This window comes from Pseudophryne corroboree, chromosome 2, assembly GCF_028390025.1.
Source record: "Pseudophryne corroboree isolate aPseCor3 chromosome 2, aPseCor3.hap2, whole genome shotgun sequence".
In the NCBI taxonomy this organism is placed as follows: Eukaryota; Metazoa; Chordata; class Amphibia; order Anura; family Myobatrachidae; genus Pseudophryne; species Pseudophryne corroboree.
Genome location: NC_086445.1, coordinates 1051368719 through 1051383767, shown reverse-complemented (window position 1 = coordinate 1051383767; position 15049 = coordinate 1051368719). Strand labels below are relative to the sequence as shown.

At 50.4% G+C, this 15049-nt stretch overlaps 1 protein-coding gene across 1 annotated transcript in view; it reads left to right on the top strand.

Moving 5' to 3' along the window:
- Positions 1-15049, top strand: part of CASQ2 (calsequestrin 2) — a 180114-nt gene that overhangs the window by 119145 nt on the left and 45920 nt on the right. The window contains exon 6 of the mRNA XM_063956896.1: positions 8230-8360. Coding sequence (XP_063812966.1) covers positions 8230-8360 — 131 coding nt within the window. The remainder of the gene's footprint in view (positions 1-8229; positions 8361-15049) is intronic.

Sequence of the window (15049 nt, the reverse complement as noted above, 5' to 3'; positions counted from 1 at the left end):
CTGTCGACGCCGCCCCAGCGCTATAAACCCATGCCGACACAATCGCCGGTCTGAGTAGTGTACCAGAATGTGCACGCTATCCGCAGGATCCCTGAGTATAGCTGTTACGTCAGGGCTACCTTCTGGGCAGACGTGACACCCTAGGGGAAGATTCCCATCACATCCTGGCCCTAGTAGGGAAAGGATACTCCCTGAGAATTCTTTGTGGGAAGCTGCAGTCTCTTGTCTGGAGATTCCCGCTCTTTTTCATCATGAGAGGAGGGAAATTTACAGAACATTAGAGAATGTGTTTGTTGCAAAGAGGCAACAAAGAGAATGGATTGCTTTTTGGAGCACTCTTTTTTAACAATTTTTATGCAAATCAGTTTGATATGATTATAAGAGTTAAAACGTAACCTTTAATCAATACTCCTAAAATGAAAGGGGGTTATTAATCAGTAACATACATTTCCAATGAAAGTGTCAATCCATAATTATATCAACATCCCCTTATAAACAAAAACAATTTTTTTATAACATTGTTTTAAATTCATTAATGATCCAAATAATGATGAAGATCTAATTTTAATTAAAATCAATAGTTCATGTGTGGTGAGATATTCTTTTATGTTCAAACTTAAGATTATAAATCTCAATTCATGCAAATATTGCAATCAAAAGAAAGAATGTGTTTACGTACATGTACTTAATGTAGTTGATGTCGAAAACCAACAATGGTAATCAACTTTTCTGCCATCTGCACCTGTAAAAGTTGATTACCATTGTTGGTTTTCGACATCAACTACATTAAGTACATGTACGTAAACACATTCTTTCTTTTGATTGCAATATTTGCATGAATTGAGATTTATAATCTTAAGTTTGAACATAAAAGAATATCTCACCACACATGAACTATTGATTTTAATTAAAATTAGATCTTCATCATTATTTGGATCATTAATGAATTTAAAACAATGTTATAAAAAAATTGTTTTTGTTTATAAGGGGATGTTGATATAATTATGGATTGACACTTTCATTGGAAATGTATGTTACTGATTAATAACCCCCTTTCATTTTAGGAGTATTGATTAAAGGTTACGTTTTAACTCTTATAATCATATCAAACTGATTTGCATAAAAATTGTTAAAAAAGAGTGCTCCAAAAAGCAATCCATTCTCTTTGTTGCCTCTTTGCAACAAACACATTCTCTAATGTTCTGTATATTTTGATTGCAGGAGCACCTCCAGCATAAACAAGGTGTAATCTAGCAAAGGAAGGTATACCAGCTGGTTTTCTTGAATATACCATTATTATTATTGTATTTGAATCACTCAGTCTGGTGCGGGATATATAGTATAGTGCCATAGGAGGGAAATTTACCTCAGCTTTCTTCCCCTTAAACATGTGTACCCTCGTGTCAGGGACAGATGAGTCATCAGTGATATGCAAATCATCTTTTATTACAATAATCATATATTGAATACTTTCCTGCCATTTTGGCTGTAACTTTGCATTATCGTAGTCGACACTGGAGTCACACTCCGTGTCGATATCAGTGTCTATTATTTTGGATAGTGAGCATTGAGAGACTCTGAAGGTCTCTGTGACATAGGGACAGACATGGGTAGATTCCCTGTCTGTTCTCTAATCTTTTGTGCAATAAATTCACCTTAGCACTTAATTACACATATCCAAACAGGTGTCGGCGTTGTTGACGGAGACACCCTCTCACACACATATTTGCTCTATCTCCTCCTTAGGGGAGCCTTTTACCTCAGACATGTCGACACACACGTACCGACACACCACACACACAGGGGATGCTCTCTTTGAAGACAGTTCCCCCATAAGGCCCTTTGGAGAGACAGAGAGAGAGTATGCCAGCACACACATCAGCGCTATATGACCCATGAATCACACAGTAACTTAGTGTTAACCCAGTAGCTGCTGTATATATTGTTTTTACGCCAAATTTATGTGCCCCCCCCTCTCTTTTTCACCCTCTCTATCGTGCTTCTGCAGGGGAGAGCCTGGGGAGCTTCCTCTCAGCGGAGCTGTGGAGAGAAAATGGCGCTGGTGAGTGCTGAGGAAGAAGCTCCGCCCCCTCAGCGGCGGGCTTCTGTCCCGCGATTTTGTGTAAAAATAATGGCGGGGGCACTGCTCATGCATATTACAGTGCCCAACTGTATATATGCAAACTTTTACCAAAGAGGTCTCTAATTGCTGCCCAGGGCGCCCCCCCCCCCCCCCCCTGCGCCCTGCACCCTACAGTGACCGGAGTGTGTGGGTTAGTGTGGGAGCAATGGCGCACAGCTGCAGTGCTGTGCGCTACCTCATATGAAGACTGGAGTCTTCTGCCGCCGATTTTGACGTCTTCTTGCTTCACCCGCCGGCTTCTGTCTTCCGGCTCTGCGAGGGGGATGGCGGCGCGGCTCCGGGAACGGACGACCAAGGTTAGGTTCCTGTGTTCGATCCCTCTGGAGCTAATGGTGTCCAGTAGCCTAAGAAGCGCAACCTAGCCGCAGTGAGTAGGTTTGCTTCTCTCCCCTCAGTCCCACGTAGCAGAGAGTCTGTTGCCAGCAGATCTCTCTGAAAATAAAAAACCTAACTAAAATACTTTCTTATTAGCAAGCTCAGGAGAGCTCACTAAGGTGCACCCAGCTCTGTCCGGGCACAGATTCTAACTGAGGTCTGGAGGAGGGGCATAGAGGGAGGAGCCAGTGGACACCAGTAGTACTAATTCTTTCTTAGAGTGCCCAGTCTCCTGCGGAGCCCGTCTATTCCCCATGGTCCTTACGGAGTCCCCAGCATCCACTAGGACGTTAGAGAAACACTGTATTGAATGGTGTGGAAGAAGCGGGGAAAAGGGAACATAAATAAAGATCAATCCATAGCATTTGTACCCAATCTGATTCTCCTGCAGCGCCCTCTACTGATCGCACCACACACAGCATCCGGTGTATCTAATCCTGTGTCACCCAATCTGATTCTCCTGCAGCGTCCTCTACTGATCGCACCACACACAGCATCCGGTGTATCTAATCCTGTGTCACCCAATCTGATTCCCCTGCAGCGCCCTCTACTGACCTCACCGCACACAGCATCCAGTGTATCTAATCCTGTGTCACCCAATCTGATTCTCCTGCAGCGCCCTCTACTGACCGCACCGCACACAGCATCCGCTGTATCTAATCCTGTGTCACCCAATCTGATTCCCCTGCAGCGCCCTCTACTGACCGCACTGCACAGCATCCGGTGTATCTAATCCTGTGTCACCCAATCTGATTCCCCTGCAGCGCCCTCTACTGACCGCACCGCACACAGCATCCGCTGTATCTAATCCTGTGTCACCCAATCTGATTCTCCTACAGCGCCCTCTACTGACCGCACCACACACAGCATCCAGTGTATCTAATCCTGTGTCACCCAATCTGATTCCCCTGCAGCGCCCTCTACTGACCGCACCGCACACAGCATCCGGTGTATCTAATCCTGTGTCACCCAATCTGATTCCCCTGCAGCGCCCTCTACTGACCGCACCACACACAGCATCCGGAGTATCTAATCCTGTGTCACCCAATCTAATTCCTCTGCAGCGCCCTCTACTGACCGCACCGCACACAGCATCCGCTGTATCTAATCCTGTGTCACCCAATCTGATTCTCCTGCAGTGCCCTCTACTGACCGCACCGCACACAGCATCCGCTGTATCTAATCCTGTGTCACCCAATCTGATTCTCCTGCAGCGCCCTCTACTTACCGCACCGCACGCAGCATCCGCTGTATTTAATCCTGTGTCACCCAATCTGATTCCTCTGCAGCGCCCTCTACTGATCGCACCACACACAGCATCCGGTGTATCTAATCCTGTGTCACCCAATCTGATTCTCTTGCAGCGCCCTCTGCTGGCCGCACCGAACACAGCATCCAGTGTATCTAACCCTGTGTCACCCAATCTGATTCCCCTGCAGCGCCCTCTACTGACCGCACCGCACACAGCATCCGCTGTATCTAATCCTGTGTCACCCAATCTGATTCTCCTGCAGCGCCCTCTACTGACCGCACCGCACACAGCATCCAGTGTATCTAATCCTGTGTCACCCAATCTGATTCCCCTGCAGCGTCCTCTACTGACCGCACCGCACACAGCATCAACTGTATCTAATCCTGTGTCACCCAATCTGATTCCCCTGCAGCGCCCTCTACTGATCGCACCGCACACAGCATCAACTGTATCTAATCCTGTGTCACCCAATCTGATTCCCCTGCAGCGCCCTCTACTGACTGCACCGCACACAGCATCCAGTGTATCTAATCCTTTGTCACCCAATCTGATTGCTCTGCAGCGCCCTCTACTGACCGCACCACACACAGCATCCGGTGTATCTAATCCTGTGTCACCCAATCTGATTGCTCTGCAGCGCCCTCTACTGACCGCACCACACACAGCATCCGGTGTATCTAATCCTGTGTCACCCAATCTGATTCCCCTGCAGCGCCCTCTACTGACCGCACCGCACAGCATCCGGTGTATCTAATCCTATGTCCACCAATCTGATTCCCCTGCAGCGCCCTCTACTGACTGCACTGCACACAGCATCCGGTGTATCTAAACCTGTGTCACCCAATCTGATTCGTCTGCAGCGCCCTCTACTGACCGCACCGCACACAGCATCCGGTGTATCTAATCCTATGTCCACCAATCTGATTCCTCTGCAGCGCCCTCTACTGACCGCACCGCACGAAGCATCCAGTGTATCTAATCCTGTGTCACCCAATCTGATTCCCCTGCAGCGCCCTCTACTGACCGCACCGCACACAGCATCCGCTGTATCTAATCCTGTGTCACCCAATCTGATTCCCCTGCAGCGCCCTCTACTGACCGCACTGCACACAGCATCCGGTGTATCTAATCCTGTGTCACCCAATCTGATTCCCCTGCAGCGCCCTCTACTGACCACACCGCACACAGCATCCGGTGTATCTAATCCTATGTCCACCAATCTGATTCCCCTGCAGCGCCCTCTACTGACCGCACTGCACACAGCATCCGGTGTATCTAATCCTGTGTCACCCAATCTGATTCCCCTGCAGCGCCCTCTACTGACCGCACCGCACACAGCATCCGGTGTATCTAATCCTGTGTCACTCAATCTGATTCCCCTGCAGCGCCCTCTACTGACCGCACCGCACACAGCATCCGGTGTATCTAATCCTGTGTCACCCAATCTGATTCCCCTGCAGCGCCCTCTACTGACTGCACTGCACACAGCATCCGGTGTATCTAATCCTGTGTCACCCAATCTGATTCCCCTGCAGCGCCCTCTACTGACCGCACCGCACACAGCATCCGCTGTATCTAATCCTGTGTCACCCAATCTGATTCTCCTGCAGCGCCCTCTACTGACCGCACCGCACACAGCATCCGGTGTATCTAATCCTGTGTCACCCAATCTGATTCCCCTGCAGCGCCCTCTACTGACCGCACTGCACAGCATCCGGTGTATCTAATCCTGTGTCACCCAATCTGATTCCCCTGCAGCGCCCTCTACTGACCGCACCGCACACAGCATCCAGTGTATCTAATCCTGTGTCACCCAATCTGATTCTCCTACAGCGCCCTCTACTGACCGCACCACACACAGCATCCAGTGTATCTAATCCTGTGTCACCCAATCTGATTCTCCTGCAGCGCCCTCTACTGACCGCACCGCACACAGCATCCGGTGTATCTAATCCTGTGTCACCCAATCTGATTCCCCTGCAGCGCCCTCTACTGACCGCACCACACACAGCATCCGGAGTATCTAATCCTGTGTCACCCAATCTAATTCCTCTGCAGCGCCCTCTACTGACCGCACCGCACACAGCATCCGCTGTATCTAATCCTGTGTCACCCAATCTGATTCTCCTGCAGCGCCCTCTACTGACCGCACCGCACACAGCATCCGCTGTATCTAATCCTGTGTCACCCAATCTGATTCTCCTGCAGCGCCCTCTACTTACCGCACCGCACGCAGCATCCGCTGTATTTAATCCTGTGTCACCCAATCTGATTCCTCTGCAGCGCCCTCTACTGATCGCACCACACACAGCATCCGGTGTATCTAATCCTGTGTCACCCAATCTGATTCTCTTGCAGCGCCCTCTGCTGGCCGCACCTCACACAGCATCCAGTGTATCTAACCCTGTGTCACCCAATCTGATTCCCCTGCAGCGCCCTCTACTGACTGCACCGCACACAGCATCCGCTGTATCTAATCCTGTGTCACCCAATCTAATTCCTCTGCAGCGCCCTCTACTGACCGCACCGCACACAGCATCCGCTGTATCTAATCCTGTGTCACCCAATCTGATTCTCCTGCAGCGCCCTCTACTGACCGCACCGCACACAGCATCCAGTGTATCTAATCCTGTGTCACCCAATCTGATTCCCCTGCAGCGTCCTCTACTGACCGCACCGCACACAGCATCAACTGTATCTAATCCTGTGTCACCCAATCTGATTCCCCTGCAGCGCCCTCTACTGATCGCACCGCACACAGCATCAACTGTATCTAATCCTGTGTCACCCAATCTGATTCCCCTGCAGCGCCCTCTACTGACTGCACCGCACACAGCATCCAGTGTATCTAATCCTTTGTCACCCAATCTGATTGCTCTGCAGCGCCCTCTACTGACCGCACCGCACACAGCATCCGGTGTATCTAATCCTGTGTCACCCAATCTGATTGCTCTGCAGCGCCCTCTACTGACCGCACCACACACAGCATCCGGTGTATCTAATCCTGTGTCACCCAATCTGATTCCCCTGCAGCGCCCTCTACTGACCGCACCGCACAGCATCCGGTGTATCTAATCCTATGTCCACCAATCTGATTCCCCTGCAGCGCCCTCTACTGACTGCACTGCACACAGCATCCGGTGTATCTAAACCTGTGTCACCCAATCTGATTCCTCTGCAGCGCCCTCTACTGACCGCACCGCACACAGCATCCGGTGTATCTAATCCTATGTCCACCAATCTGATTCCTCTGCAGCGCCCTCTACTGACCGCACCGCACGAAGCATCCAGTGTATCTAATCCTGTGTCACCCAATCTGATTCCCCTGCAGCGCCCTCTACTGACCGCACCGCACACAGCATCCGCTGTATCTAATCCTGTGTCACCCAATCTGATTCCCCTGCAGCGCCCTCTACTGACCACACCGCACACAGCATCCGGTGTATCTAATCCTATGTCCACCAATCTGATTCCCCTGCAGCGCCCTCTACTGACCGCACTGCACACAGCATCCGGTGTATCTAATCCTGTGTCACCCAATCTGATTCCCCTGCAGCGCCCTCTACTGACCGCACCGCACACAGCATCCGGTGTATCTAATCCTGTGTCACTCAATCTGATTCCCCTGCAGCGCCCTCTACTGACCGCACCGCACACAGCATCCGGTGTATCTAATCCTGTGTCACCCAATCTGATTCCCCTGCAGCGCCCTCTACTGACCGCACTGCACAGCATCCGGTGTATCTAATCCTGTGTCACCCAATCTGATTCCCCTGCAGCGCCCTCTACTGACTGCACTGCACACAGCATCCGGTGTATCTAATCCTGTGTCACCCAATCTGATTCCCCTGCAGCGCCCTCTACTGACCGCACCGCACACAGCATCCGCTGTATCTAATCCTGTGTCACCCAATCTGATTCCCCTGCAGCGCCCTCTACTGACCGCACCGCACACAGCATCCGCTGTATCTAATCCTGTGTCACCCAATCTGATTCCCCTGCAGCGCCCTCTACTGGCAAATTCGCACGACAGCAATCAGATCTGCATCGGTCTCAAAGGACGGAATTAAATAGCTTTCTCGCACTGGATCTCCTGCTTAAAGTGACGTGAGATTGCGGGGCAATATTCAAGTGTCCCCCGTTACGCGCCCATTCCAGTCGTGTTTAGCCGCGTAAAGCAGATAACCCGACTAAATAAATGAGCACGGAGCAAACAAAATCCCGTTTGGGAGCCCAAAGAGGTCACTTTTCACGCATTTTAACTCGCCTCCCCTGGGGGTAGCGAGCTGAAATCAAGTTCTTGCGCCCATGAATAACTGCTGGGGGGCGGGTGAGTGTGGGGACCTGTGATAAGAATTGAATACCGTCCCACGCCTTTTCATTTGAGCTTATTTTGTTATAACGCGGGGGCACAATTCATACAATGAGGCAATGTAGGGTAATGTAATTCTTTTGTCAGGTGGCGAAGTCTCTGACCCTGAAGGTTAATGAGGTGGATTTCTATGAGCCATTTATGGATGAACCAGTCACCGTCCCGGATAAACCGTACACAGAGGACGAGCTAGTGGACTTCATAACCCAACACAGGAGGTGAGAGAAGCCTACAGAGCCAGGGATATATCAGGAACGCTGGTCAGTGCAATTACACATTCACAGATACTAGCTGTAATCATTAATGTAGTCATGTATCACTCCCCAAACACTCCTCCTTATCTTATAGGCGCTTTCCCCCCAGAAACCCCCGGAATATACAATAGCCCCAAATATTTCTATACCCTCCTCCCTAAAAACTTCATAAGCAGACACAATAACAAAGGTAACATGACGCGTTTCACTGACTCGCAGTCTGCAATGTCATTGTCTTCTATGCAGGTAGATGTCTCCATCTTCTAGGTGTTCAGTAAGGCTTACCATACTATCCCCTTACACCGGACACTCAGGTTCTGTGGCTGGCTTACCATACTATCCCCTTACACCGGACACTCAGGTTCTGTGGCTGGCTAACCATACTATCCCCTTACACCGGACACTCAGGTTCTGTGGCTGGCTTACCATACTATCCCCTTACACCGGGACACTCAGGTTCTGTGGCTGGCTTACCTTACTATCCCCTTACACCGGGACACTCGGGTTCTGTGGCTGTCTGACCATACTATCCCCTTACACCGGGACACTCAGGTTCTGTGGCTGGCTTACCATACTATCCCCTTACACCGGGACACTCGGGTTCTGTGGCTGGCTTACCATACTATCCCCTTACACCGGGACACTCGGGTTCTGTGGCTGGCTTACCATACTATCCCCTTACACCGGGACACTCGGGTTCTGTGGCTGGCTTACCATACTATCCCCTTACACCGGGACACTCGGGTTCTGTGGCTGGCTTACCATACTAGGCTTACTATACTATCCCCTTACACCGGACACTCAGGTTCTGTGGCTGGCTTACCATACTATCCCCTTACACCGGGACACTCAGGTTCTGTGGCTGGCTTACCTTACTATCCCCTTACACCGGGACACTCGGGTTCTGTGGCTGTCTGACCATACTATCCCCTTACACCGGGACACTCAGGTTCTGTGGCTGGCTTACCATACTATCCCATTACACCAGGACACTCAGGTTCTGTGGCTGGCTTACCTTACTATGCCCTTACACCGGGACACTCAGGTTCTGTGGCTGGCTTACCTTACTATCCCCTTACACCGGGACACTCAGGTTCTGTGGCTGGCTTACCATACTATCCCCTTACACCGGACACTCAGGTTCTGTGGCTGGCTTACCATACTATCCCCTTACACCGGACACTCAGGTTCTGTGGCTGGCTTACCTTACTATCCCCTTACACCGGGACACTCAGGTTCTGTGGCTGGCTTACCTTACTATCCCCTTACACCGGGACACTCAGGTTCTGTGGCTGGCTTACCTTACTATCCCCTTACACCGGACACTCAGGTTCTGTGGCTGGCTTACCTTACTATCCCCTTACACCGGGACACTCAGGTTCTGTGGCTGGCTTACCTTACTATACCCTTACACTGGGACACTCAGGTTCTGTGGCTGGCTTACCTTACTATCCCCTTACACCGGACACTCAGGTTCTGTGGCTGGCTTACCTTACTATCCCCTTACACCGGGACACTCAGGTTCTGTGGCTGGCTTACCTTACTATCCCCTTACACCGGGACACTCAGGTTCTGTGGCTGGCTTACCATACTATCCCCTTACACCGGACACTCAGGTTCTGTGGCTGGCTTACCTTACTATCCCCTTACACCGGGACACTCAGGTTCTGTGGCTGGCTTACCATACTATCCGCTTACACCGGGACACTCAGGTTCTGTGGCTGGCTTACCATACTGTCCCCTTACACCGGGACACTCAGGTTTTGTGGCTGGCTTACCTTACTATGCCCTTACACCGGGACACTCAGGTTCTGTGGCTGGCTTACCTTACTATGCCCTTACACCGGGACACTCAGGTTCTGTGGCTGGCTTACCTTACTATCCCCTTACACCGGACACTCAGGTTCTGTGGCTGGCTTACCTTACTATCCCCTTACACCGGGACACTCAGGTTCTGTGGCTGGCTTACCATACTATCCCCTTACATCGGACACTCAGGTTCTGTTGCTGGCTTACCATATTATCCCCTTACACCGGGACACTCAGGTTCTGTGGCTGGCTTACCATACTATCCCCTTACACCGGACACTCAGGTTCTGTGGCTGGCTTACCATACTATCCCCTTACACCGGGACACTCAGGTTCTGTGGCTGGCTGACCATACTATCCCCTTACACCGGGACACTCAGGTTCTATGGCTGGCTTACCGTACTATCCCCTTACATCGGGACACTCAGGTTCTGTGGCTGGCTTACCTTACTATCCCCTTACACCGGGACACTCAGGTTCTGTGGCTGGCTTACCTTACTATCCCCTTACACTGGGACACTCGGGTTCTGTGGCTGGCTTACCATACTATCCCCTTACACCGGGACACTCAGGTTCTATGGCTGGCTGACCATACTATCCCCTTACACCGGGACACTCAGGTTCTGTGGCTGGCTTACCATACTATCCCCTTACACCGGGACACTCAGGTTCTGTGGCTGGCTTACCATACTATCCCCTTACACCGGACACTCAGGTTCTGTGGCTGGCTTACCATACTATCCCCTTACACCGGGACACTCAGGTTCTGTGGCTGGCTTACCATACTATCCCCTTACACCGGGACACTCAGGTTCTGTGGCTGGCTTACCATACTATCCGCTTACACCGGGACACTCAGGTTCTGTGGCTGGCTTACCATACTGTCCCCTTACACCGGGACACTCAGGTTCTGTGGCTGGCTTACCTTACTATGCCCTTACACCGGGACACTCAGGTTCTGTGGCTGGCTTACCTTACTATCCCCTTACACCGGACACTCAGGTTCTGTGGCTGGCTTTCCTTACTATCCCCTTACACCGGGACACTCGGGTTCTGTGGCTGGCTTACCATACTATCCGCTTACACCGGGACACTCAGGTTCTGTGGCTGGCTTACCATACTATCCCCTTACACCGGGACACTCAGGTTCTGTGGCTAGCTTACCTTACTATCCCCTTACATCGGACACTCAGGTTCTGTGGCTGGCTTACCATATTATCCCCTTACACCGGGACACTCAGGTTCTGTGGCTGGCTTACCATACTATCCCCTTACACCAGACACTCAGGTTCTTTGGCTGGCTTACCATACTATCCCCTTACACCGGGACACTCAGCTTCTGTGGCTGGCTGACTATACTATCCCCTTACACCGGGACACTCAGGTTCTATGGCTGGCTTACCGTACTATCCCCTTACATCGGAACACTCAGGTTCTGTGACTAGCTTACCATATTATCCCCTTACACCGGGACACTCAGGTTCTGTGGCTGGCTTACCATACTATCCCCTTACACCGGACACTCAGGTTCTGTGGCTGGCTTACCATACTATCCCCTTACACCGGGACACTCAGCTTCTGTGGCTGGCTGACCATACTATCCCCTTACACCGGGACACTCAGGTTCTATGGCTGGCTTACCGTACTATCCCCTTACATCGGGACACTCAGGTTCTGTGGCTGGCTTACCATACTATCCCCTTACACCGGACACTCAGGTTCTGTGGCTGGCTTACCTTACTATCCCCTTACACTGGGACACTCGGGTTCTGTGGCTGGCTTACCATACTATTCCCTTACAGCGAGACACTCAGGTTCTGTGGCTGGCTTACCATACTATCCCCTTACACCGGGACACTCGGGTTCTGTGGCTGGCTTACCATACTTTCCCCTTACACCGGGACACTCAGGTTCTATGGCTGGCTTACCATACTATCCCCTTACACCGGGACACTCAGGTTCTGTGGCTGGCTTACCATACTATCCCCTTACACCGGGACACTCAGGTTCTGTGGCTTTCTTACCATACTATTCCCTTATACCGGGACACTCAGGTTCTGTGGCTTTCTTACCATACTATTCCCTTACATCGGGACACTCGGGTTCTGTGGCTGGCTTACCATACTATCCCCTTACACCGGACACTCAGGTTCTGTGGCTGGCTTACCATACTATCCCCTTACACCGGACACTCAGGTTCTGTGGCTGGCTGACCATACTATCCCCTTACACCGGGACACTAAGGTTCTGTGGCTGGCTTACCATACTATCCCCTTACACCGGACACTCAGGTTCTGTGGCTGGCTTACCTTACTATCCCCTTACACCGGGACACTCAGGTTCTGTGGCTGGCTTACCATACTATCCCCTTACACCGGGACACTCAGGTTCTGTGGCTGGCTTACCTTACTATCCCCTTACACCGGACACTCAGGGTCTGTGGCTGGCTGACCATACTATCCCCTTACACCGGGACACTCAGGTTCTGTGGCTGGCTTACCTTACTATCCCCTTACACCGGGACACTCAGGTTCTGTGGCTGGCTTACCTTACTATCCCCTTACACCGGGACACTCAGGTTCTGTGGCTGGCTTACCATACTATCCCCTTACACCGGACACTCAGGTTCTGTGGCTGGCTTACCATACTATCCCCTTACACCGAACACTCAGGTTCTGTGGCTGGCTTACCTTACTATCCCCTTACACCGGGACACTCAGGTTCTGTGGCTGGCTTACCTTACTATCCCCTTACACCGGGACACTCAGGTTCTGTGGCTGGCTTACCTTACTATCCCCTTACACCGGACACTCAGGTTCTGTGGCTGGCTTACCTTACTATCCCCTTACACCGGGACACTCAGGTTCTGTGGCTGGCTTACCTTACTATCCCCTTACACTGGGACACTCAGGTTCTGTGGCTGGCTTACCTTACTATCCCCTTACACCGGACACTCAGGTTCTGTGGCTGGCTTACCTTACTATCCCCTTACACCGGGACACTCAGGTTCTGTGGCTGGCTTACCTTACTATCCCCTTACACCGGGACACTCAGGTTCTGTGGCTGGCTTACCATACTATCCCCTTACACCGGACACTCAGGTTCTGTGGCTGGCTTACCTTACTATCCCCTTACACCGGGACACTCAGGTTCTGTGGCTGGCTTACCTTACTATCCCCTTACACCGGGACACTCAGGTTCTGTGGCTGGCTTACTTTACTATCCCCTTACACCGGGACACTCGGGTTCTGTGGCTGGGTTACCTTACTATCCCCTTACACCGGGACACTCAAGTTCTGTGGCTGGCTTACCTTACTATCCCCTTACACTGGGACACTCAGGTTCTGTGGCTTGCTTACCTTACTATCCCCTTACACCGGGACACTCAGGTTCTGTGGCTGGCTTACCTTACTATCCCCTTACACCGGGACACTCAGGTTCTGTGGCTGGCTTACCATACTATCCCCTTACACCGGACACTCAGGTTCTGTGGCTGGCTTACCTTACTATCCCCGTACACCGGGACACTCAGGTTCTGTGGCTGGCTGACGTCAAGCTGCGTGTCACCTGGTGTAATCAGCCAGAGACTTGTGTGATCTATGAGTGTCCTGCTTTAGAGTATGGTAAGTCTAGGTAAGAAGTAGTGACTACTGTACTCTTGGAATGTATATGTTCAATAAGGGGCAATATTCCATCTACAGTACATCCGGAAAGTATTCACAGTGCTTCACTTTTCCCACATTTTGTTATGTTGCAGCCTTATTCCATAACGGAATAAATTCATTTTTCCCTCAAAATTCTACACACAATACTCCATAGTGACAACGTGAAATCATTATTTATTTTTTTAGATTTTTGCTAATTTTTTATAAATAAATAAAAATCACATGTAAATAAGTATTCACAGCCTTTACTCAACACTTTGTTGATGCACCTTTGGCAACAATTACAGCCTCAAATCCTTTTAAATACGATGCCACACGCTTGGCACACCTATTTTTGGGCAGTTTTGCCCATTCCTCTTTGCAGTACCTCTCAAGCTCCATCAGGTTGGATGGGAGGAGTTGGTGTACAGCCATTTTCAGAGTTTTGTTTCTCATGGTCTGAGTCCTTCAGGTACATTTTGACAAACTCCAGGCGGGCTGCCATGTGCTTTTTTTTTTACTAAGGATTGGCTTCCGTCTGCTTGTCCTTCTGGAAGGTTCTCCTCTCTCCACAGAGGAATGCTGTAGCTCTGACAGAGTGACCATCAGGTTCTTCGTCACCTCCCTGACTAGGGCCTTCTCCCCCGATCGCTCAGTTTAGACAGCCGGCCACCTCTAGGAAGAGTCCTGGTGGTTCTGATTCTGAACTTCTTCCATTTACGGATGATGGAGGCCACTGTGCTCATTGGGACCTTCAAAGCAGCAGATATTTTTCTGTACCCTTCCCCAGATTTGTGCCTCGAGACAATCCTGTCTTGGAGGTCTACAGACAATTCCTTTGACTTCTTGCTTGGTTTGTGCTCAGACATGCACTGTCAAGTGTGGGACCTTATATAGACAGGTGTGTACCTTTCCAAATCATGTCCAATCACCTGAATTTACCACAGGTGGACTCCAATTAAGCTGTAGGAACATCTCAAGGATGATCAGTGGAAACAGGGTACACCTGAGCTCAATTCTGAGCTTCATGGCAAAGGCTGTGAATACTTATGTACATGTGATTTCTTAGTTTTTTATTTTTAATAATTTTGCAAAAATCACAAAAAAACTTTTTACACGTTGTCATTATGGGGTATTGTGTGTAGAATTTTGAGGGGAAAAATTAATTTATTCCATTTTGGAATAAGGCTGTAACATAAC